Raw genomic sequence first — 27,512 nt, 5'->3', positions numbered from 1 at the left:
GCTACTTCTCTATGATTTACATTTGTCTTGATGTCCGTGATCCTAGTGTTTCTAGCCATTACTTGCAGTGCTCGATTGAAATAATTAGAAATACTTTCCCCTTCGTTTTGTCTTATGGGGAAAATTTAGTTCCACTTGACAACGGCAGGGAAATATACTCCCAACTGTCGGTTGATCTGCTTAATACATTCCTGATTGTGTTCCTCCGTTTGAGGTACTTCTGTGTCTAATTGACAATCAGTAATACATTTCACAGAGTCAACACTGGAGGGCAAACATGCCCTCAGCACTATCCGCCAATCTTTGTTGGTTGGTTCTGTGGAGTTTCCTAGTTCTTTAATAAACCTTTGACATGCGACTAGATTTTTCCTAGGATCAGGAAATTCAGACATAATTGATCTCAATTCGGTCCGGGACCAGGGACGGCGCATTGCACTGTCCTTGACGGGAATGATTCCCTGATCGTCAGTCTTCCCATTGGGGACTGCGATCACCCTGACAGGACTAAATTCAATTACATCATCTTGTGTTGGTCTTACAATATGAGGTACATTTGTTTGTGCGTGATATATAACACCATACGTACGTGTGGACACGACCTCACCTGACCCTCCGTTAGGGGGTTTGATTACTGCCTTTACCGATTTGGTCGCGTCCACCTGGATGTCTTGTGGGATGGCTGCTGGAAAAGGTGCCAACATCGTGCTGGGCTCACTTTCTTGCTGGTAATCCTGAGGGAAGTTTAACATGGGGTGCAACTTGCATGGGTTAATAGTTGTACATTTAACAGTATTACAATTATCATCGTTACGTTTATTACAATTATTCTTATCATCTATAATACAGTTGCTAAGTGCATTTTTATCATACACCAGTGTGCCATTCTCTGTAACAATCCTCTCCTTTGTTGCCCTTTTTCTCTTCCCAAGATGAGAGTCAGATATGTAAGTTAAATTTCTTTGCATTTCACTTTCCTGTTGCCACAATTTTAAATAGTCATAATGTCTAATACGCCTTTTTGAATATTTTATCAGGCAAACTCTTCTCCTGAAATTCTGTAATACTTCTGGGTTAAAAGTACCTACCCGGGAAAACTTCTCCCCGTCATGCACAGTCATCCTTTCCCATTCATTGCATAAAACCTCTGTGTGTGGACCGTATTTCTCACACATTACATACCTTGCCGACCCGATTAGTGGGTTTACTAAATCAACCCGAACCGAGGTTGATCGCCCCCTGCCTGAACAACTGGCCCCCATCCTTGCAGGTGTTGCTTTGACTACCTCTGACCTTCAAATCAGGGTCTTCAGCGAACCCTTACAAAAACCAAGATGTCCGGGGCAGGCCGGCGGCGAAGTTTACCGAGTACTCCACTCACTCCTCGCCCACGTTGGCCAGTACTGCAATCACTGACTCAGAGCTGCTGTACCCAACCTAGGGCCCCTATGAACCTTTACTTACTGGGGCGTGTTGGACCTACCAGTCCCCAGCAAGTATCGGTTGTTGGATAGTTCCCGAGTGACCAGCGAACCTCCCTTAAAATAAAAAAAAATTACACAAATCACGTTAGAATGTACAAATAGCGTTTATGACCTCTCTGGCGTACGCAAATGGTACTGGGTCAAATTACTAACTAATGCACACAATTACGTGCGGTACAATCGTTCTGCACATAAGCAACTAATCTTATGTGCGGAGCAACCAGTGGAATCGAAAGTTACGGCTGCGAATTCCTTCAGCCTGAGCTTTAATGGCCTATATGGGTTCCGCACCAACCCTTTCTGGTGTTGTGCTCCTTTACCTATAGCGGACTTCTTAGTCTGCTGTACCTAGACCTCCTGGTCTGTCTGGACCTCCTGGTCTTTTCTACAGTAGACCTCCTGGTCTGCTATACTCTAATGCTCTTTGTATGTTTAACAAGGGATGCCTCCCAAGCCACCGTGCATGTCACTTACACGTATGTACCTCACGAGAACTCGATTTCCTGTGGTTCAACCCAAAAATTGTAGAAACATATATATACACACACTCACCACATGTACACTTTAATTTTATTTCTGCGCAGAAATCCTTTCATTCGGTATTAGCCTAACCCAGAAGAATTGCAACAGAGAAGGTTATTTCTTTTAACTTTAAACTTTTGGATTTGAGATAGATTTGTGTTATTTTCGCATTACTTCCTTTTCACCTATTTAATAATGATACTATCGTGTGATTTGTATTATGTGGGCGTACCCAGACGCTCCGTTGCGTAATATACGCTCCGTGCGTCAGCCCTCGCGTCGCGTGCACTAGTCTCACCCTTTTGTTAGAGACACGTGTACACCAGCCAGATATGTCCACAGAAATACAATTAACACGTTTATATCAATGTAGATGATCTTTAATCATCTACCGAGCACCACACAGGTCTTTCCTTATGTCTTTAGGCAAGGCTGTGTGCGTGTTTTACAAATTACCCCTTAATGTATTATTTTTACTCTTTAACTACTAATAGCAACAAATCTTTCTTAGCACGTTATCAATTCTGAAATGGCAAACAGGAAAGTGAGATGCGAAAATACACAGATGAAAATGCAATTCTAAATTTAATCTAATAACATACATTGATGTAAGCACATGCATATAGATATTACATATATGTACCAATCACTATTTCTTATGTGAGACCTTATTCAGTGCTTCTAATTTGCATATGAATTGCTTTTTAACTAACTCTGTAAGGGCGATTTCTTTCACTGCTGGGAGAGAAAAAAAAAAAACCAAAGGTTAATTTGCACTTCAATGGTTATCCTACACCCAGCAGAGTTAAAGCTCTTGAAGAGAGACAGTGACAAAACAAAACAAAAAAAAAAAACACTACGTTTTATTTGTGTATTTCCTAAATCAAATATTTAATTTATTATGAACTTTTATTAAACTGAATCTGAACCACTTATGATTGACTATGATATGGACTAAATAAATGCACCAAAAAACTCATTAAATGACTATTTCTTTTTGACAATGGATGGCTGATTATTTCAGTCAACTGAAAATCAGCCGCTTAGGGAAAAAAAAATGTGACCTTCCCAAAATGGCCGCTGCTCCTCCCCCTTTCCACCTCCATGAGGGTTACACAAAATGGTGGACAGACCATGCTGTTCTTTTTTTTTTTTGTCACAAAGAAAATCATCATGCCAGCCCCTTTTAGTTATCACGCTATGCAGAGCGATTAAAAATAATTTTAAACCTATTTAAACAGACAAACCATCCAATCTGCGTGTGTAGTTGGCACCAAATAGAAATAAAAACCAGATTTACAAAGACAATAGCTTAATGTTCCTACCTCTGGTTCCGGATTCCACCAGCACTCCTACAACGAAGCGAAACAGACGCTTATCTAGCCAGCACTACTGCCTTACCGCCCTTGCTGACAGATAACGTCTGTTTTCGTTAGTGCGGATATGTGGAGGACGGATGAGCCCGCAATTGATAGAGTCAAGTATCTACCTTTTAACATTAGCTATACATTAATACCGTGTAGCCGTAATGGCTGCTAAACCATGTGCACATGTTACGCACTACGTACGCTATTTGCGTATGAAGACCTCGCACGTGGTACGCAAATCAAGTACCCACGCTGTGCTGGGTGTACGGAAATACCCACAGCGAGCATACACACAAATAGTAACCTTTATAAACTTTAACCACAGAATATGATTATACTGTATACCTTTAGTATTGTAACACTGTAATGATATACCACTGCTTGACCTAGATATTTAAGCAAGGCTGTTTGTAATTGAGATACACTGAACCCTTTGTACTAGCTAGAGAGACACAGACACCCTGCTGAGGTTCTAACACCTTTACTAACGAGGATTTAGATATATCAAAAGGGGTACACAGTTACAGCTTATACTCTACATACTAACATATAATACTAACAGAATATCTAGACAGAAATATACAATAACGTTACAATCTTATACTAAAACAGAGAGAGAGAGAATTTGGCCAATACAATCAAGGAGCGAGAATCATTACAGAGAATTACTTACACACACTGGGAACGATCGCTGTGCATATTCCTGGTACCAAGCTCCCAGTTAATCAAGTTGAAAACAGTTTGTGGAGTGAGAGAGACTGAGCTGCCCAGGATGGCTGATCTTATATACCCTGCATACAGTATACTACAAAGGGACCTATAATCTCATTGTTCATTGGACATAGGAATTCATCTCCGCATTATAATAAAAGGTCATAGGTTGGTTCATACAGGTGGGCTGTGACTATTTCAAACTGCTCAGGTGGGAGGGAATCTCATGGGTAATAAAGTGCAAACATAGTATATGTCCATAAACTTCTTATGGTCATAACTATTCGCACGAGCGATTAATCTGTTTCTAACCAACACCGGAATATGGCTAATTAAATACTCTTCCGATAGATACTAAACACCACTGTGTAACCCCTGTCTTACCCTTCGTATCAAACAAAGAGGGATCTCTTTGTCCATGAACATGCTACATTAACTAAACTTTCAGATTCTATCAAAGGGACCATAATCTACAAAATACATTATATGACTAAAATATGTAACGATCGAGTCGCCCGGCAGACGCACACAAACTCTACCGTAAATGCGCATACCGTGCGCCCGCGAGTGCACGTGACAGCGAGTATACGCACGCACGGAAGGGCTCATGCACGCGCAGCGGGGACACGCATGAGGTGCAAATATGGCCGTGTGCATCATGATATTTTTCTGACTTTGACACTTCTCTCTCTCCTTAATCTCTCTCCTGCTCACTCCCACTCTTTCCCTCTCTCTCCTGCTCACTGCCCCTCCCTTCCTCTTCCCTCTCTCCCAATTTCTCTCTTGCTCACTCCCACTCTTTCCCTCTCAATCCTGCTCACTGCCCCCTCTTTCCTCTCTCCTCACTCCCCTTCCCTCTCCCCACCGCTCTCTCTCCTGCTCACTTCCACTCCCTCTCTCCCCCTCCTTCTCTCCTGCTAACTCCCCCTACCTCTCTCCTGCTCACTCCCCCTCCCGCTCTCCTGCTCACTCCCCATCCCTCTATCTTCTCTCTCTCCCCACTCTCTCTTCTGCTAACTCCCACTCTTTCCCTCTCTCTCTAGGTCACTGCCCCCTCTTTCTTCTCTCCCATCCCCTCTCTCTCCTGCTCACCCCCTCCCTCTCATCCACCTCTCTCTCTCTCCTGCTCACTACCACTCCCTCTCTCTCTCCACCCTTTCTTCTGCTCACTCCCTCTCTCTCCTCTCTCTTTCTCCTGCTTACTCCCCCCTCCCTCTCTCCCACCTTTCTCATGCTCACTCTCTCTATCTCTCCCCCCTCTGTTTCTCCTGCTCAATCACCCTCCCTCTTTCCTCTCTCTTTCCTGCTCACATCCCTCTCCCCCTTTCTTTATCCTGCTAACTCACCTACACTCTTTCTCTCCTGCTGACTCCCCGTCCCTGTCTTTCTCTTGCTCACTGCCCCTCCCTCTCTCTCTCCATCTCTCCCTGACACACTCTCTCTCTCTTACCTTTAACACTCTGTCTCTCTATCTCTCTCTGACACTGTCACACACACACTCTCTCTCTCTCTCTATATATATATATATATATATATATATATAGCTAAATCCTTAATGATTATGTCTTATGCTTCCTTCGGTTTCTCAGATGTTTCCTAATATTTACCTGACCATATCTAGAATTAAATAGGTGGATAGAATCTCTGATGTGTGACAAGAGGGTCAGGAATTTCTTGTCCTCGTAGTCAAATCTCTCACCAAACACAATGGAACATATAACATTGGAAGTCGCCTGTAGCAGTTGATATTCTGGGTTGAATGGAGTGCCTACAGTTTTGTAAAGAAGCCAAGTCAATTTTTAAATTCACAATAACAATGAATAGTAATGACAACGGGTGAAATACTGTACATGTTATTAAAGAATATTATTGCCCACTTTTCTCTGCTTCCCCAGTGACACAATAAGACATATCGGACCTAAGTAAGTGGTGGAACTACTGAAAACTCTCCATAATGCCGATGATAGCACAGTTCAGGATTTTTACTGTTTATGTGCATGAACCCCCTCAAGCATATGCGGTAACCTGATTTTACACTAGTGATGTGCACCGGACATTTTTTTGTGTTTTGGTTTTGGATTCGGTTCCGCGGCCGTGTTTTGGATTCGGACGCGTTTTTGCAAAACCTCCCTGAAAATTTTTTGTCGGATTCGGGTGTGTTTTGGATTCGGGTGTTTTTTTACAAAAACCCTCAAAAACAGCTTAAATCATAGAATTTGGGGGTCATTTTGATCCCATAGTATTATTAACCTCAATAACCATAATTTCCACTCATTTTCAGTCTATTCTGAACACCTCACACCTCACAATATTATTTTTAGTCCTAAAATTTGCACCAAGGTCGCAGCATGACTAAGCTAAGTGGCCGACACAAACACCTGGCCCATCTAGGAGTGGCACTGCAGTGTCAGACAGGATGGCCCTTCAAAAAATAGTCCCCAAACAGCACATGATGCAAAGAAGAAAAAAAAGGGGTGCACCAAGGTCGCTGGATGGTTAAGCTAAGTGACACAAGAGGCCGACACAAACACCTGGCCCATCTAGGAGTGGCTCTGCAGTGTCAGGCAGGATGGCATTTCAAAAAAATAGTCCCCAAACAGCACATGATGCAAAGAAAAATGAAAGAAAAAAGAGGTGCAAGATGGAATTGTCCTTGGGCCCTCCCACCCACCCTTATGTTGTATAAACAGGACATGCACACTTTAACAAACCCATCATTTCAGCGACAGGGTCTGCCACACAACTGTGACTGAAATGACTGGTTGGTTTGGGCCCCCACCAAAAAAAAGCAATCAATCTCTTCTTGCACAAACTGGCTCTACAGAGGCAAGATGTCCACCTCCTCCTCATCGTCCAATTCCTCAACCCTTTCACTGTGTACACTCCCCTCCACACAGATTATTAATATTCGTCCCCACTGGAATCCACCATCTCAGGTCCCTGTGTACTTTCTGGAGGCAATTGCTGGTGAATGTCTCCACGGAGGAATTGATTATAATAAATTTTGATGAACATCATCTTCTCCACATTTTCTGGAAGTAACCTCGTACGCCGATTGCTGACAAGGTGAGCGGCTGCACTAAACACTCTTTCAGAGTACACACTGGAGGGTGAGCAACTTAGCTAAAATAAAGCCAGTTTCTGCAAGGGCCTCCAAATTGCCTATTTTTCCTGCCGGTATACGTACGGACTGTCTGACGTGCCTACTTGGATGCGGTCACTCATATAATCCTCCACCATTCTTTCAATGGTGAGAGAATCATATGCAGTGACAGTAGACGACATGTCAGTAATCGTTGGCAGGTTCTTCAGTCCGGACCAGATGTCAGCACTCGCTCCAGATTGCCCTGCATCACCGCCCGCGGGTGGGCTCGGAATTCTTAGCCTTTTCCTCACTCCCCCAGTTGCGGGAGAATGTGAAGGAGGAGCTGTTGACGGGTCACGTTCCGCTTGACTTGACAATTTTTTCACCAGCAGGTCTTTGAACCTCTGCAGACTTGTGTCTGCCGGAAAGAGAGATCCAATGTAGGTTTTAAATCTAGGATCGAGCACGGTGACCAAAATGTAGTGCTCTGATTTCAACAGATTGACCACCCGTGAATCCTGGTTAAGCGAATTAAGAGCTCCATCCACAAGTCCCACATGCCTAGCGGAAACGCTCTGTTTTAGCTCCTCCTTCCATGTCTCCAGCTTCTTCTGCAAAAGCCTGATGAGAGGAATGACCTGACTCAGGCTGGCAGTGTCTGTTATGCACACCAGTGCCTGCAGGAAAGTACTGGTGTCAGAACTGTTATGCACTCCAGTGCCTGCAGGAATGTACTGGTGTTTGAACTGTTATGCACACCAGTGCCTGCAGGAATGTACTGGTGTCTGAACGGATAGGTATGCAAAACAAATGGACTCACAGACAGACTGGGGAATATGACATTACGTACACAGAAGGTGATAGGGTAACAAAATACACACAAAGTGAACAGAGAAGCCCAGAGGCTAAGGAACTGGGTGTCTCCCTTGTATTAGTAATGCTCAGATGGGAAAAGCAAGATGTTGTGTTTTAATACGTAGAGAACCCGAAATGCTGTTGCTAAGGGCAACAGCAAAACCCTAAAGGGTTACCAACGGGTGTGGCAGTAAACTCCTTGGTCAGAGGTGGAATGATAGACACAAGGAGAGTCTCCACAATCCTAATTCTCACTTGCAGTGCACAGGTTCAGCTTACTGCCACTAAACTGACACCTGACACCTAGCACAGTGAGACAGGATTAGACATGCAAGTCTTAGAATACAGCCACAAACTTGCTAAGTACACAGAGTAGTAACAGAACCCCTGCAAGCTAAACGACTGACTCCAGTCTTACTGCTAGGTCTGGATTGGCAGAGTGTAATACCAAATCCCCAGGCCTATTTGCAGTAAGCAACAAACAAATACAAAGCTACACAGTACTGGCTAACTTTCAGGAACTGACTAACCAACAAAGATTCAGCAGCATCTGCTTAACCTGAGAAGAGTATGTAGCAAGAGAAAGGAAAGGATCTGTCTTAGGTGCACAAAATTTAAAATATAACTTTTAATTATCGCCGTTAAGAATTTTGGATTATAGCGTATTCTACTGAGTAGCTAGTATGCAAAATATTAAAACCACAAATTACAAGTATGTGAAAGCATGACAACACTGTGAATTACAGAAAGAAAAAATATAAACAAAGATTTCAAAAAGAGCGTCTGTTTGGTGTCTGTTCTGTTATATCCCTGTTTTTGTATATATCAGCAATGTTACATATTTGTGTCACACATAAATATATTTTCAGATGGTAACTTCAATGCTTAGAAGCGTGTTACTAAGATTTCAATATTTATATAAATGCTTCTGGCACTGTGCCAAGATTTTGTATATATCAACAATGTTGCGTGTTTGTATTACACATGGATATATTTATGTTCAAATGGTAGCTTCAATGCCTAGAAGAATGTTTCTAACACTTCAATGTTTAGATGGATATTTCTGGCACAGAGCCCGGATTTAGTGACTGAAACATATGTTGCAATCTTTGACAATTGTACTGAATTGATCCTGTATTCGTTAGTTTGTTACTAGTCACTCAAACTTACAAGATCAATCGCACATATATTTAATGTGCTGTCGTTCTCATTGATTTAAGGACGTTATAAACACATATTGCATCCTATAGTTGTAGTATTGAATCCACATACATATTTCATTGATGTATAAATCTCCGTGTAATAGTATGATATCTCCTTTCAGAAATAGTCAGATTCTCAATCGTTTTGTTTAATGATATATTATTCCACTGTTAGTTCACCTCTCACTCATAGTGTCAGGTGTCTGTCTTGTATATATGGATCATCTATTCGTATCCCCCTTCAGATTTTATATGACATCACTCCACCTCTCACTTATAGTGTCAGGTGCATTACATATCAGGGAATAATCCCGTATTATCTCTTATATATGAAATTATATGCTGGTTCGCCTCTCACTTATAGTGTCAGGCGTGCTATATATAGGAGGGAGTGATCCTGTAGTATCCTTAATTAAATGCCGGTACACCTCTCACTCGTGGTGTCAGGTGTTATATTCTATCTGAATTTGAATATTAATGGATATCACACTATGTGTCACTAGAGATTTGTTCTGATGGTAATACACCAGATTATTAATCCCAAAAAGGGATGAAACATAGGAGGGGCGAGTTTGGATATAATACGTGGATGGGGCTTAGTTGTATATAACAAATGTGTAGCGATTTTATACAGGAAAATTTTTAATATAATAAATGTTAGATTGCAATCAAATATACAGTAGGTAATCTGTAGCTGTATTCTGTCAATTACTGTGATCTATTGTAGTTTGATCACTTCATTGACTTTTCACCTCTGTATACGGTTCAGAATCAAGTATGCAGTCGGCGCTCTGTGGTTGGGCTAGTTACTGTGATCTATGGTCTGATTGTTTTATTCTTCACCCAATTTAGATGCGGTGAAATAATCATATAGTCCCCTACTGAGTGCCCCTTGTGTGTGCAGATCCCTTGAGCAGAATATTGTTTGTTATCAATATATATTAATTTCTGACAATTCTTTTAGGGCGAATCTGCACCTCAGTAACGGCCGGTATCAGTATCTACAGACGATATCCACTGTATTAAAACTAATGTATTACTTTACTTCACACTCCGCATGTAAATTGCTTGTCACAGCCCACATACGCTATGTATTCTTACTCACACGAGAGTGGGTATGATGTCAGTTTATTAACAGTGTTTATGACGATAGTCAGAAGACTGGCCGTCACTCTAATGTGCGCACATGATCACAGTATTACACTTGCATATATATGAGTTCTTCTAAGCATCACTGTTACGCTAGGACTGGTATAATGTTTAGCATTCCACACGTGGGGTGCCTATAAGTACTCGTATCTTTTACTATATAAATCCCGTAGTCTAAGTCGCTCGGGATTCACAGACCTAGCAATAAATTTTCTTATATTAGATACATTGCCTAATCTTTATACATTTCTTGGTAATTATATATTTTTAAACAGGAGAAACAGATATTTAAATAAATGACATTAATTAGTATAATTTTATCTTATTACATTATATTGAGAATAAGTATTATTTTCTGTTACTTCATGTATACACGTACCATTTATTAATAAGAAATATATATACATCAGTAGTATTTTAGTATAATTATCCAAATGGTCATCAAGATCGTTAGAAATAACAACAAAAATCTATATATAGTTTCAATAGATGCTTCCCATATAGATCACTTTATGGGCCCAGGGAGACTGGAGAATGGATTTTAGAAATCTTTCTAAATGACAGACGCCGTTCTGAAAACACAGCGCAGATAGTTTAATATTTATGAGGATAATAAAATACCATTATAAATGGAAAATGGTGCCCTTTTGTGGACAAGTAAACTGTGGGGTAATTATCATACTATTCTATACCATTTTTGCATACTTTGCACGGCATTGTGAGCCATTGATTAGAGATATACCAAGCACAGCAGATCGTAATGGACCGTAACGGCTAATTAAGTTTGAATTCCCCGCGAGACACTATGATAGGTAGCGGGTGGAATAAAAGGGTACTCCAGTAACGGCCTCGGGTTACCCTGACGAAGCTATTGTGAAACGTACGTAGGACCCGAGCGTCCTACGTGTCTGTTTCTCCTGTTTAAAAATATATATTTACCAAGAAATGTATAAAGATTAGGCAATGTATCTAATATAAGAAAATTTATTGCTAGGTCTGTGAATCCCGAGCGACTTAGACTACGGGATTTATATAGTAAAAGATACGAGTACTTATAGGCACCCCACGTGTGGAATGCTAAACATTATACCAGTCCTAGCGTAACAGTGATGCTTAGAAGAACTCATATATATGCAAGTGTAATACTGTGATCATGTGCGCACATTAGAGTGACGGCCAGTCTTCTGACTATCGTCATAAACACTGTTAATAAACTGACATCATACCCACTCTCGTGTGAGTAAGAATACATAGCGTATGTGGGCTGTGACAAGCAATTTACATGCGGAGTGTGAAGTAAAGTAATACATTAGTTTTAATACAGTGGATATCGTCTGTAGATACTGATACCGGCCGTTACTGAGGTGCAGATTCACCCTAAAAGAATTGTCAGAAATTAATATATATTGATAACAAACAATATTCTGCTCAAGGGATCTGCACACACAAGGGGCACTCAGTAGGGGACTATATGATTATTTCACCGCATCTAAATTGGGTGAAGAATAAAACAATCAGACCATAGATCACAGTAACTAGCCCAACCACAGAGCGCCGACTGCATACTTGATTCTGAACCGTATACAGAGGTGAAAAGTCAATGAAGTGATCAAACTACAATAGATCACAGTAATTGACAGAATACAGCTACAGATTACCTACTGTATATTTGATTGCAATCTAACATTTATTATATTAAAAATTTTCCTGTATAAAATCGCTACACATTTGTTATATACAACTAAGCCCCATCCACGTATTATATCCAAACTCGCCCCTCCTATGTTTCATCCCTTTTTGGGATTAATAATCTGGTGTATTACCATCAGAACAAATCTCTAGTGACACATAGTGTGATATCCATTAATATTCAAATTCAGATAGAATATAACACCTGACACCACGAGTGAGAGGTGTACCGGCATTTAATTAAGGATACTACAGGATCACTCCCTCCTATATATAGCACGCCTGACACTATAAGTGAGAGGCGAACCAGCATATAATTTCATATATAAGAGATAATACGGGATTATTCCCTGATATGTAATGCACCTGACACTATAAGTGAGAGGTGGAGTGATGTCATATAAAATCTGAAGGGGGATACGAATAGATGATCCATATATACAAGACAGACACCTGACACTATGAGTGAGAGGTGAACTAACAGTGGAATAATATATCATTAAACAAAACGATTGAGAATCTGACTATTTCTGAAAGGAGATATCATACTATTACACGGAGATTTATACATCAATGAAATATGTATGTGGATTCAATACTACAACTATAGGATGCAATATGTGTTTATAACGTCCTTAAATCAATGAGAACGACAGCACATTAAATATATGTGCGATTGATCTTGTAAGTTTGAGTGACTAGTAACAAACTAACGAATACAGGATCAATTCAGTACAATTGTCAAAGATTGCAACATATGTTTCAGTCACTAAATCCGGGCTCTGTGCCAGAAATATCCATCTAAACATTGAAGTGTTAGAAACATTCTTCTAGGCATTGAAGCTACCATTTGAACATAAATATATCCATGTGTAATACAAACACGCAACATTGTTGATATATACAAAATCTGGGCACAGTGCCAGAAGCATTTATATAAATATTGAAATCTTAGTAACACGCTTCTAAGCATTGAAGTTACCATCTGAAAATATATTTATGTGTGACACAAATATGTAACATTGCTGATATATACAAAAACAGGGATATAACAGAACAGACACCAAACAGACGCTCTTTTTGAAATCTTTGTTTATATTTTTTCTTTCTGTAATTCACAGTGTTGTCATGCTTTCACATACTTGTTATTTGTGGTTTTAATATTTCGCATACTAGCTACTCAGTAGAATACGCTATAATCCAAAATTCTTAACGGCGATAATTAAAAGTTATATTTTAAATTTTGTGCACCTAAGACAGATCCTTTCCTTTCTCTTGCTACATACCTACAACATGATCTGTGGTAGCACCCCCTCTAAATATGAATAACTAATAAAACATATGAATTAGGGGCCTTTTCTGCAAACTCTTATCCTGTGCAACTGACCTTACCTCTCCCCTTTCCCTCCAATCCCTTATCCCAAAATTTTTCCCCCTTTTCTGTAACCTGAGAAGAGGCCTTATAAAGCAGGTGCTGTCCACGCCCCACTCAGACCTCACAGACTGTGAGCACAAAAACCAGCACCGGATCCCCTGCCGTGCACATAGCCTGTAACCACTGCACAGCAAAAGACCCGAACCGGAGTATCAGCTGCGCTCAGGTTACTCCGCTAGCACTTGTCTCCCGGTTGCCATGACGATGTGGCAGCACAGGGCAGGAGACCCTAACAGTACCCCCCCTCTGACGAGGGGTCAAAGAACCCCTACCACCGGGTTTACCGGGGAACTGCAAGAAGAAAGAGCGTATCAGTCTGGGGGCATGAAGATCACAACTGCGCACCCACGACCGCTCCTCCGGGCCATACCCCTTCCAGTGCACCAAAAATGACAGCCGACCCCGAACCACCTTGGAGTCAAGAATCCTTTCAACAACAAACTCGCTCTGGCCACGTATCAGAAGAGGGGAAGGTCTTTCACTGGAAGAAGGATTACTAATCGCCCGTTTTAAAAGGGAACAATGAAATGTTTTATTGATACCCAAAGAACGGGGCAGATCTAACTGAAATGCCACCGGATTGATAACCCTGGTGATCTTATAAGGGCCGATGAACCGGGGGCCTAACTTATGAGATGGCTGTCTCAACTTCAAATTCTTGGTAGACAACAAGAAGAAGTCTCCTAATTTGAAGCTGCAGGGTCTTCTTCGCTTATCAAAAACCCTTTTGGTCACTAATGACACAGACACAAGGGCTTTCTTCACTTTCTGCCAAATACCTCTAAGGACCGAAACCACAGAGGAACCACCAGGCGTGGAGTCCAGGGGGTCAAAATAATTGGCCTTAGGATGATGCCCAAACACACAAAAGAAGGGAGAGATCCCTGTAGCAGAGTGAGCCGCGTTGTTATAGGCAAACTCCGCCATGGACAGATGAGCAACCCAGTCAGTCTGACACTTGGAGACATAACACCTGAGGAACTGCTCCAAGGACTGGTTCACCCTTTCAGTCTGCCCATTAGACTGCGGATGGTAGCCTGACGACAAGCTGACAGAAATCTGGAGATCGGAACAAAATGCCCTCCAGAATTTGGCCACAAACTGGGATCCGCGGTCAGAGACCACATCAAGTGGCAACCCGTGGAGATGCACAACATGCAGCATAAATAATTCAGACATGCGTCTGGCCGATGGCAGCCCAACCAGTGGAATGAAGTGCGCCATCTTCGAAAACCTGTCAACGACAACCCAGATGGCTGTCATCCCCGAGGATTTGGGCAAGTCCACCACAAAATCCATTGAAATGTGGGTCCATGGCTTAGATGGGATAGAGAGTGGATGTAATGGGCCAACAGGAACCCCTCTAGGAGTCTTATTTCGGGCACAGATGTCACATGCCCGAACCCACTGATCCACATCCTTAACCACCGAGGGCCACCACACCGCCCTAGATAGCAACTCCCGAGTTCTGGCAATACCCGGGTGACCTGCCGACTTCTTGGCATGGAATTCCAGGAACACTCGCTGTCTTAACCTAGGAGGCACAAACAAAAGACCTACCGGAAGGTCTGAAGGAGCCTGCTCCTGTGCTCTAAGGACTAATGATAAGAGGTCCTGGGTAATGCCCACTTTAATACATGATGGGGACACAATGGGCAATGGCTCCTCGGTGGTCTCCTGGATTGGAGCAAAACTCTGCGAGAGCGCCTCAGCCTTGATGATTTTTGACCCAGGGCGATATGTTATCAAAAAATTAAAGCGAGCAAAAAACAAAGCCCATCGTGCCTGCCTGGCATTGAGACGCTTCGCTGACTCTAAATATGCCAGATTCTTATGGTCGGTGAGAATTGAGACCACAAACTTAGCCCCCTCAAGCCAGTGTCTCCACTCCTCGAGTGCATCCTTAATAGCCAACAATTCCCGGTTACCCGGTTAATTCATCTCGGCAGGTGAAAATTTACGGGAAAAGTAAGCACAGGGATGAAGGCGATTTTCAGGCACCCCCATCTGAGAGAGCACTGCCCCAATACCCATCTCAGAGGCATCCACCTCCACCACAAAAGGACGCTCTGGATCTGGGTGTCGCAGCACCTTGGCCGAGACAAATGCCCTTTTGAGACGGGCAAAAGCCGCTTTAGCCTCACAAGACCAGTGAGCAACATCCGCCCCTTTCTTAGTGAGTGCCACCAAGGGCGCCACTATAGACGAAAATCCAGCGATAAATCGTCTATAAAAATTCGCAAAGCCCAGGAAACGCTGAAGCGCCTTCAAACTAGTGGGCTGCACCCAATCCAGGACTGCCTGTACCTTGGAACCCTCCATTTGGAAAACTTCTGGGGAGATAATATATCCTAGAAATGCGATTTGCTGAACTTCAAATTCGCACTTCTCCAGCTTCGCCCCAAGCCGGTGGTCTCTGAGTTTCTGGAGGACTAAGCGTACATGCTTCCGATGTTCCTCCAGGGAATGGGAGAAGATTAGGATGTCATCTAAGTATACAACTAAGAATCTATCCAAATATTCCCTGAGCACATCATTCATGAAATCCTGGAAGACTGCCGGGGCATTACAGAGCCCAAAAGGCATCACCAAATATTCATAATGCCCTGAGTGGGTATTAAAGGCAGTCTTCCATTCATCCCCCTCTCTTATTCGGATTAGATTGTACGCACCGCGTAGGTCAATCTTAGAAAAAATGGTGGCAGTACGAAGCTGGTCAAACAAGACCGAAATGAGAGGCAGTGGGTATGAGTTTTTAATCGTGATACGGTTCAAATCCCTGAAGTCGATGCAGGGTCGCAACGAACCATCCTTTTTACCCACGAAGAAGAACCCCGACCCAACTGGAGACTGTGAAGGTCTGATAAATCCCTTAGCCAAGTTCTCCTGAATGTACTCTGCCATAGCCTGAGTCTCAGGACGTGACAGGGAGTACAACCTGCTCTTGGGAAGCTTAGCATTTGGCAACAAATCAATGGCACAGTCATAGGGGCGATGGGGAGGTAGTACCTCTGCAACTTTTTTGGAGAACACGTCCGCAAAATCTGCATAACACCCTGGCAATCCTGGCAAACTTAGCTGCGAGAGCCTGACTGGAAGGCTCAAGCAACTCCTGAAACAATCAGTACCCCAACTAAGAATCTCCCCAGAGACCCAGTCAAATTGAGGATTGTGGGCCCTTAACCAGGGTAACCCCAACACCAATGGGGAAAAAGTACAGACAGTCACATAAAAGGACAATTTTTCAGAGTGTGTGGCTCCAATAAACAAAGAAATCTGGCTAGTGCAAGAGGTAATTTTACCTTGGGATAATGGTTCCCCGTTTAACCCATAAATCTCAATTTCCGATGCCAAGGGTACTAAGGGAACAGAGTGTTCCAGGGTGAATTGGCGGTCCATAAAAACCCCGTCGGCCCCACTGTCCACAAAGGCCTCAGTCTTGACAGTTTGACCGAGGATCTTCAAGGTCACCGGAATGATAAAAGTCTTCTTGGGAAATTCTGACTTCTGGCCTGACAGGATATTTCCCATCACCCTCAGGCCCTGAAGTTTTCCAGCTTTTCTGGGCATGAAACTACCACATGACCTTTATTCCCACAGTACAAACACAAACCCTGCTGTCTTCTCCGCGTCTTCTCATGCGAGGAGAGGCGGGTAGCCCCAATCTGCATAGGCTCCTCGGAAAATTCCTCAGAGTCTGAGGCTCCCTTGGGAAAGAAGGAAACCTCGGTCTCCCTTTCAAGCCGGATGGATAACTGCATGAGCTGATCCAAGCTATCAGGCAAGGGATATTGTACCAGTTGGTCTTTTATCTGGTTAGAAAGACCTCTCCGGTACTGGTGTCTGAGGGATGGGACATTCCACTGGGTATCATGGGCCAACCTCCGAAACTCCGTACAATAAACCTCAACTGGCCGTTGCCCTTGATTAAGGATCGAAATCTGAGCCTCGGCTGAGGCCGTCTTGTCAGGGTCATCATACAACATGCCCAGTGCCGTAAAAAAAGCATCAACACTTTTAAGCAATGGACAGTCAGGCTGCAACCCATATGCCCAGACCTGTGGGTCTCCTTGTAGCAAGGAAATCACTATGCCCACTCGCTGAATCTCTGACCCAGAAGACTGAGGCCTAAGCTGGAAATATAGCTTGCAGCTCTCCTTGAAACAAAAGAGCTGCGAGCGATCTCCAGAAAAACGATCCGGGAGATTTACTTTCGGCTCCTTAACCCCTGAAGTTGCTGCTGCTGCTGCGGAAGCTCCGCCAGCGGCCTGGGAGGTGTGCATTTTAATGGACAAATCATTAAATTGTCGAGTCAGGACCTGCACCTGATCGACCACCTGTTGCAACGTATTTTGAGGGGTATGATCCATATTCCCACAAAATTTCAACATGAGTATTAGGCTGCTGAATATGTTATGCACACCAGTGCCTGCAGGAAAGTACTGGTGTCAGAACTGTTATGCACTCCAATGCCTGCAGGAATGTACTGGTGTTTGAACTGTTATGCACACCAGTGCCTGCAGGAATGTACTGGTGTCTGAACGGATAGGTATGCAAAACAAATGGACTCACAGACAGACTGGGGAATATGACATTACGTACACAGAAGGTGATAGGGTAACAAAATACACACAAAGTGAACAGAGAAGCCCAGAGGCTAAGGAACTGGGTGTCTCCCTTGTATTAGTAATGCTCAGATGGGAAAAGCAAGATGTTGTGTTTTAATACGTAGAGAACCCGAAATGCTGTTGCTAAGGGCAACAGCAAAACCCTAAAGGGTTACCAACGGGTGTGGCAGTAAACTCCTTGGTCAGAGGTGGAATGATAGACACAAGGAGAGTCTCCACAATCCTAATTCTCACTTGCAGTGCACAGGTTCAGCTTACTGCCACTAAACTGACACCTGACACCTAGCACAGTGAGACAGGATTAGACATGCAAGTCTTAGAATACAGCCGCAAACTTGCTAAGTACACAGAGTAGTAACAGAACCCCAGCAAGCTAAACGACTGACTCCAGTCTTACTGCTAGGTCTGGATTGGCAGAGTGTAATACCAAATCCCCAGGCCTATTTGCAGTAAGCAACAAACAAATACAAAGCTACACAGTACTGGCTAACTTTCAGGAACTGACTAACCAACAAAGATTCAGCAGCATCTGCTTAACCTGAGAAGAGACCTTATAAAGCAGGTGCTGTCCACGCCCCACTCAGACCTCACAGACTGTGAGCACAAAAACCAGCACCGGATCCCCTGCCGTGCACATAGCCTGTAACCACTGCACAGCAAAAGACCCGAACCGGAGTATCAGCTGCGCTCAGGTTACTCCGCTAGCACTTGTCTCCCGGTTGCCATGACGACGTGGCAGCACAGGGCAGGAGACCCTAACAGTGTCTGAACTGACTTCACGTGTGGCAAGTTCAAAGGGTTGCAGAACCTTGCACAATGTTGAAATCATTCTCCACTGCGCTTGAGTCAAGTGCATTCCCCCTCCTTTGCCTATATCGTAGGCAGATGTATAGGCTTGAATGGCCTTTTGCTGCTCCTCCATCCTCTGAAGCATATAGAGGGTTGAATTCCACCTCGTTACAACCTCTTGTTTCAGATGATGGCAAGGCAGGTTCAGGACTGTTTGCTGGTGCTCCTGTCTTTGGCACGAGGTGGCTGACTGCCGAAAGTGGCCCGCAATTCTTCGGGCCACCGACAGCATCTCTTGCACGCCCCTGTCGTTTTTTAAATAATTCTGCACCACCAAATTCAATGTATGTGCAAAACATGGGACGTGCTAGAATTTGCCCAGATGTAATGCCCGCACAATATTGCTGGCGTTGTCCGATGTCACAAATCCCCAGGAGAGTCCATTTGGGGTAAGCCATTCTGCGATGATGTTCCTCAGTTTCCGTAAGAGGTTGTCAGCTGTGTGCCTATTCTGGAATGCGGTGATACAAAGCATAGCCTGCCTAGGAACGAGTTGGCGTTTGCGAGATGCTGCTACTGGTGCCGCAGCTGCTGTTCTTACTGCGGGATGCAATACATCTACCCAGTGGGCTGTCACAGTCATATTGTCCTGAGTCTGCCCTGCTCCACTTGTCCACATGTCCGTGGTTAAGTTGACATTGGGTACAACTGCATTTTTTAGGACACTGGTAACTCTTTTTCTGAGGTCTGTGTACATTCTCGGTATCGCCTGCCTAGAGAAATGGAACCTAGATGGTATTTGGTACTGGGGACACAGTACCTCAATCAAGTCTGTAGTTGCCTGTGAATTAACGGTGGATAACGGAAACATGTTTCTCACCGCCCAGGCTGCCAAGGCCTGAGTTATCCGCTTTGCAGCAGGATGACTGCTGTGATATTTCATCTTCCTCGCAAAGGACTGTTGGACAGTCAATTGCTTACTGGAAGTAGTACAAGTGGTCTTCCGATTTACCCTCTGGGATGACGATCGACTCCCAGCAGCAACAAGAGCAGCGCCAGCAGCAGGAGGCGTTACACTCAAGGATGCATTGGAGGAATCCCAGGCAGGAGAGGACTCGTCAGACTTGCCAGTGGCATGGCCTGCAGGACTATTGGCTTTCCTGTGTAAGGAGGAAATTGACACTGAGGGAGTTGGTGGTGTGGTTTGCAGGAGCTTGGTTACAAGAGGAAGGGATTTAGTGGTCAGTGGACTGCTTCCACTGCCATCCAAAGCTTTTGAACTTTTCACTGACTTATGATGAATGCGCTGCAGGTGATGTATAAGGGAGGATGTTCCGAGGTGGTTAATGTCCTTACCCCTACTTATTACAGCTTGACAAAGGCAACACACGGCTTGACACCTGTTGTCCGCAATTGTGTTAAAATAATTCCACACCGAAGAGGTGAATTTTTTTGTTATTTGACCAGGCATGTCAATGGCCATATTCGTCCTACGGACAACATGAGTCTCCCCGGGTGCCTGACTTGAACAAACCACCTCACAATCAGAATCCTCCTTGTCAATTTTCTCCTCAGCACCAGCAACACCCATATACTCATCCTGGTGTACTTCAACAGTGACATCTTCAATTTGACTATCAGGAACTGGACTGCTGGTGCTCCTTCCAGCACTTGCAGGGGGCGTGCAAATGGTGGAAGGCGCCACCACTTCCCGTCCAGTGTTGGGAAGGTCAGGCATCGCACCCGACACAATTGGACTCTCCTTGGGGATTTGTGATTTAGAAGAACGCACAGTTCTTTGCTGTGCTTTTGCCAGCTTAAGTCTTTTCATTTTTCTAGCGAGAGAATGAGTACTTCCATCCTCATGTGAAGCTGAACGACTAGCCATGAACATAGGCCAGGGCCTCAGCCGTTCCTTGCCACTCCGTGTCCTAAATGGCATATTGGCAAGTTTACGCTTCTCCTCAGACGCTTTTAATTTAGATTTTTGGGTAATTTTTTACTGAACTTTTGGATTTTACATGCTCTCTACTATGACATTGGGCATCGGCCTTGGCAGACGACGTTGATGGCATTTAATCGTCTCGGCCATGACTAGTGGCAGCAGCTTCAGCACGAGGTGGAAGTGGATCTTGATCTTTCCCTATTTTACCTTCCACATTTTTGTTCTCCATTTTTTAATGTGTGGAATTATATGCCATTATCAATAGCAATGGCCTACTACTATATATACTGCGCACAACTGAAATGCACCACAGGTATGGATGGACAGTATACTTGACGACACAGAGTTAGGTAGAGCAGTGGCCTACTGTACCGTACTGCTATATATTATATACTGGTGGTCAGCAAACGGTGCAAAACTAAAATGCACCACAGGTATGGATGGATGGTATACTTGACGACACAGAGGTAGGTAGAGCAGTGGCCTACTGTACCGTACTGCTATATATTATATACTGGTGGTCAGCAAACTATGCAAAACTAAAATGCACCACAGGTATGGATGGATGGTATACTTGACGACACAGAGGTAGGTAGAGCAGTGGCCTTCTGTACCGTACTCCTATATATTATATACTGGTGGTCAGCAAAATTATGCACTGTACTCCTACTATAAACTACAATGCAGCACAGATATGGAGCGTTTTTCAGGCAGAGAACATATAATACTGGTGGTGACTGGTCAGCAAAACTTTGCACTGTTCTCCTCCTATATAATACTGCTGGTCCCCAGTCCCCACAATATAGCAATGTGAGCACAGATATATGCAGCACACTGAGCACAGATATGGAGCGTTTTGCAGGCAGAGAACGTATAATACTGGTGGTCACTGGTCAGCAAAACTCTGCACTGTACTCCTCCTATATAATACTGCTGGTCCCCAGTCCCCACAATAAAGCAGTGTGAGCACAGATATATGCAGCACACTGAGCACAGATATGGAGCGTTTTTCAGGCAGACAACGTATAATACTGGTGGTCACTGGTCAGCAAAACTCTGCACTGTACTCCTCCTATAATACTGCTGGTCCCCAGAATAAAGATATTTGCACTGCAGCCCCCTGAAACAAAGTGAGAGGACGCCAGCCACGTCCACTCACTATCATTTCCAATGCACGAGTGAAATATGGCGGCGCGCGCGGCTCCTTATATAGAATCTGAATCTCGTGAGAATCCGACAGCGGGATGATGCCGTTCAGGCGCGCTCGGGTTAACCGAGCAAGGCGGGAGGATCCGAGTCTGCCTCGGACCCGTGTAAAAAGGGTGAAGTTCGGGGGGGTACGGATTCCGAGGAACCGAACCCGCTCATCACTATATTACACACAAAGGTGCTATAGCATATGGGATCGCAGGTATCAGAAATGGAGCAGTCAATCGATGGGCATTCCTTGGCAGTTACTGGGGGGTGGCCCAAAGTGTACACAAAAAATATGCACCACGTGGGTATGTTATACTAGTGTTGTGGGTGGGTTTGGGAAATGGGTTGTGTTCTCTTGCACAGAGAGTTCAGATGTAGACACTAGGGGGGTCATTCCATGTTGATCGCACGAAGCAACTTTTTGCTGCTCGTGCGATCAACTAGACACAGCCTATGGGGGAGTGTATTTTAGCATAGCAGGGCTGCGATCGCTTGTGCAGCCCTGCTTCGCTAAAAATGTTTTGTGCAGAACAAGACCAGGGCTGCAGTTACTTACCCTGTGCGATGGATCCAGTGATGAAGGTCCCAGAATTGACGTCAGAAAACTGCCCTCCAAATGCCTGGACAAGCCTGCGTTCAGATCTCCATGCCCGGAAAACGGCGAGTATCCGCCCCAGAATGTCTCCCCGCTGTCAATCTTCTTGCGATCGCGCTAGCGATCACTTTCTTCTTTCTACTAGTCATTGCCCGGTGACAGCGAGCGTGCCCATTGCGGATGCCGCGCATTTTCATTTCCGACCCCTTCACACCGCAGTGATGAACCACAGCTTGCGAACTGGTCAGAATGACCCCCAAAGCCTCAGTAATTCTGAGCACATGCACACTGTGTTCAGATGTAGACACTATGCCTCGGGGACATGCAGGCACCATTGGGCTCTAGACAAGCTACCAGTTTGGGGCCCCGAAGATCTGTGGGTCTGCATATGGAAACCTATCCCGCATGTTTTAACATCAATAGCTGCAGTCATCAAAATTACTATCTGGACTTTCACCCACCCCATGCTATGTGCAAAAAAACTCCATCTGAACCAGCTGTCTAATTTTTGTCAGTGTGCGTATGCCTGGATCGGCACATGTGCAGTATGCTGAGTTTGGAAACTTCATCTGCATTTTCACTTGTGTTCGACTCAAATTAGGCTCAAGGTGCTTCTCACACTGTTCTCCTTGGCAGAATTCTACTAACTTCTGGTATTTATTGAGGATTGGAAATGTTATAATCCAGTCAGTTTTTTCTGTATTATTTATTTTGGCAGATTAACATCTGCTCTGTGTGGTTATAGTTTAATTAATCCTAAATTAATTAAGTGAATTGTTGCATACTTACTGTACCTACCCTCCAAGAATGGTCGGAAGGCTCCCAAAAATTGTGTAACCCTCCTGGCCCCCTGGAAAGGTGGGCAAGTCGTCTGCTTTTCCTAGCAGCCCCTCACACACAACCTCGGCCGCCCACAGCAGAGAACAAGTGTGAAGAGTTCATTAAAAATGGCAAAGTAGTGAAAATCTGAGAATTTTCAAAGAAATCAAGTCATGTCTTGTGCAGCAGTTAGCTTCACATCAATCACAAATTATTCTCGGGTCATAGCAATTTATATTCATACATTGGGAGACCCACAGATTACAATTATGACTTCCATGTCCAACTTTGAGGTTGGACAGACCAAACTTCTAAAACACTTAATTTTCTAAATTTTCACTAGAAATTTGAAAATTTGGTGTGCTTGCCGGAACAGAAGGGTTGACATTTTGTACAGGTGATATTGACCTTGAATGGCAACTTTTGGGCACTAAGAGTAGACTCCACCACCACTTTTGTGTTTTTTAATCATTCTAATGCTCATTTTCTTATTGTCGAATTGTATCACATAGATGATCCACTTACATCTGTGAGTGGCAAAAGTATGTGAACCTTTAGGCTTAGCTAATATTTTGAAGGTATTTTAAATCTATGGGATGACAATCAGGTGTAGACAACCTGTCTTTTTAAAAGAACAGGGAGCTATCAAAGTCTGACGTTCACAAAACATGTTTGTGGAAGTGTATCATGCAATGAATAAAGGAGATTTCTGAGGACCTCAGAAGAAGTGTTGTTGATGTTCATCAGGCTGGAAAAGGTTAGAAAACTATCTCTAAAGAGTTAGGACAACACCAATCAACAGTCAGACAGATTGTGTACAATATGTATATGATAATATAATAACCATACTCACGCTGCATTTGTTTTTGCTTGGTTTAACGTAGAATGGTGTTGTTAGGGTACTATGTGTGACTAAAACTAAACTTATTATCCACTCAGTGGCCATCTCACTGCTCAAATATTGCAACATTCTCCTAACTGGCCTCCCAAGCTCCCATCACACTTCACTTCGGTCTGTTCTCAACTCCACAGCTAGACTTATCTTCCTCTCCCGCGGCTCCACATCTGCCACTTCCCTTCGACAAAACCTGCACTGGTTCCCATTCCCCTACAGAATCCTCTTCAAACTCCTCACCCTCACATACAGAGCCCTGTTTAACTCCACTGCTCCCTACATTTCCACTCTCATATCACTGCAAACTAGCTCCCACCCACTCTGGTCTCCTCTACCCTGGTTACTACATCCCATGTGCAAATCCAAAAATTTCTCCGTGCAGCCCCCTTCACTGGAACAAGCTCCCTTGCTCTATTAGACCCTCCCTGACCATGCAAAACTCCAAATGGGCATTGAAAACCCATGTGCCCATCAAAATGTACCCTTCCACATAACCTAAATCCATGAATTGAATACTCTCTATGAATAATTTTGCTTCAACTATCATTATCTCTACCCACCTTTTTTCTTCATAAATGTTTCTCCAAGACACCGAGCCTCCTCCTGGATCCTCTCCTCAATGCTTCTCTTCCCCATGCCAAAATTCCTCATAGTCATGAGAGAGAAGCGGCGCATTGTCTTCCATCTTTCTCCATTGCTCGTGACGATTCCTATAATTCAAACACTGTACTCTGTGACATCCAATTAAAGTGTTACCTACAGTATCTACAGTAAATTCATCTTCCTAAACTCTAATCATAACATGTTGTAATTACCTTCCATATACAGTATCTGCTTTATACCCCTAACCAATATCTCCTAACGCTTCCTAGCTAATACAGATCTTCTTTGTGTGAATCGTGTCCTCTTTTCTGTCTTATTTGTTACCATACTTTGCCTAATATTTAAGTTCTCCTTTCCTGATGAAGTTATTCCCCAATACAACAGAAAAATGTTCTCTATGTTGCATAAGGTTTTTTTCTGCCAAATTATTGATTCCTAATGATTACTTTGCTCAACAACTGCTAGATAATCTTGGTTACTGATACATCACAGAGACTGCTTTATTACATGTAAGACATCCCACAGGTTTAGGCAAAAACAATATGAAAATAAGCTATTTACCCCATAACACTCTAATACTACTCTACCATTCTACACACAGATTTGTAGGATCCTGGGATGGTCTACCCATATTTGGCACTACTAACCTGAAGGAATAAAGTCTAATGGGCTCTCCAGCAGGCTTGGAGGGAGAATGGAGGAAGCTTGGTGGTCTGATCATCACTTTCTCATGGAGCAGTGATGACTGGAATGAGAAGCTAACACCACAGGGTGATAGGATGTTCAGAGTAACGTAGGTGGTAAAATGGTAGTTAGTTGGATGGCATGGGCAGGAGAAATAAAATAAACTTTATTTTACTGGTATAGAGTTCATGAGGAGTGATAATAGTAGCAGCAATAGTAGCAGCAGCAGCAGCAGCAGCGAATAAGTGAGGCAGATTAGATGACTTGTCTGAAGTTAAAGGTAATTAAGCTGGCATTGGAGACAACTGTAACTGACATAGCACCAGGGCCGTTTCTAGACAATTTGGCTCCCAGTGCGAGATTTCAAAATGCGCCCCCCCTTCCCCCACATAGCCGTAAAAAGAAAAAGCATGCGCGCGCCTTAGGCGCGCGCGCTCCCGACATGGGTGTGTGGCCTGATTAAAATTGGTGTGGTCTCATTAAAGTGGGCGCAGCCTCGTCTGATATCATCACACCCACCACAGGGAAAAAAAAAATACAAATAAAAAAAGTCCCCTTTTTACACATTACAGCAGGCAAGTGTCCCCATATTACACAGCACGACAGGCAGGTGTCCCCATTTTACAAAGTGCGGTAGGCAGGTATCCCCATTTTACACAGTACGGTAGGCAGGTATCCCCATTTTACACAGTGTGGCAGGCAGTTATCCCCATTTTACACAGTGTGGCAGGCAGATATCACCATTTTACACAGTAAGCAGGCAGGTGCCCCCATTTTACACAGTGCGGCAGGCAGGTATCCCCATTTTACACAGTGCGGCAGGCAGGTGTCCCCATTTTACACAGTGCGGCAGGCAGGTGTCCCCATTTTACACAGTGCGGCAGGCAACCCCATAGGCAGGTGTCCCCATTTTATACAGTGCGGCAGGCAACCCCACAGGCAGGTGTCCCCATTTTATACAGTGCGGCAGGCATCCCCATAGGCAGGTGTCCCCATTTTATACAGTGCGGCAGGCATCCCCATAGGCAGGTGTCCCCATTTTATACAGTGCGGCAGGCAACCCCATAGGCAGGTGTCCCCATTTTATACAGTGCAGCAGGCAACCCCATATGCAGGTGTCCCCATTTTATACAGTGCGGCAGGCAACCCAATAGGCAGGTGTCCCCATTTTATACAGTGCAGCAGGCAACCCCATAGGTAGGTGTCCCCATTTTACACAGTGCGGCAGGCTGGTTTCAAGTGGGGGGGAAGGAAGAGGGAGAAAGAGAGAGAGGATACTTACATCTTCCCGCTCTTCGGTCCCGCCGCCTCACGTCCCTCGCGCCGGCCGCCTCCTCCTTCCATGCGTATCTTCTTATCTCCTCTCCCCGAGCGCTCCTGCTCGGGGGGCGGAGTTTCGCGGAATGACGCGTTTGCGTCGTGACATCACGACGCAAACGCGTCATTCCGCGAGACTCCGCCCCCGAGCAGGAGCGCTTGGGGAGAGGAGATAAGGAGTCACAATGTGCCGCGGCGGGCGCCCCGTGCGGTTGCACGGCTCGCCCGCCGCTAGAAACGGCACTGCATAGCACCCAGACAGGAGTCAGAGACAACTACATTGGCTTGGCAACCGGACTGGAATCAGATAGGTGACCAACTTGGAACAGGAAAGGTGTCCGGTCTAGAACAGTATAGGCAGGCCCGGCAACAGCGGGGGTCAAAGGTCCGGCTTCGGCATCTGCAGGCTCATAATGGATGTACTGTAATAATTATAAACATCGTAGCATCACACCGCCACGTGGCCGCACGGCAGCTGCGAAGTTAATAGAAGCATGATGTTGCTATTAACTACACAGCAGGCAGGTGCGATGCCGCGATGTAT

The 27,512-nt window shown here is 44.2% G+C and overlaps 1 protein-coding gene across 2 annotated transcripts in view; it reads right to left on the bottom strand.

Moving 5' to 3' along the window:
• LOC134949310 (cytochrome P450 2A4-like) overlaps positions 1 to 27,512 on the bottom strand; it is a 156,396-nt gene that overhangs the window by 71,172 nt on the left and 57,712 nt on the right. For both annotated transcript variants that reach the window (XM_063937809.1, XM_063937808.1), the window contains 2 exons: positions 24,925 to 25,074; positions 5,689 to 5,849 (listed from right to left, as the gene is read on the bottom strand). In XM_063937809.1, coding sequence (XP_063793879.1) covers positions 5,689 to 5,849; positions 24,925 to 25,074 — 311 coding nt within the window. The remainder of the gene's footprint in view (positions 1 to 5,688; positions 5,850 to 24,924; positions 25,075 to 27,512) is intronic.

Source organism: Pseudophryne corroboree, chromosome 8 (genome assembly GCF_028390025.1).
Source record: "Pseudophryne corroboree isolate aPseCor3 chromosome 8, aPseCor3.hap2, whole genome shotgun sequence".
NCBI classification, from domain to species: Eukaryota; Metazoa; Chordata; class Amphibia; order Anura; family Myobatrachidae; genus Pseudophryne; species Pseudophryne corroboree.
The sequence above is the reverse complement of the archived record's forward strand: the minus strand, read 5'-3'. Positions and strand labels throughout refer to the sequence as shown.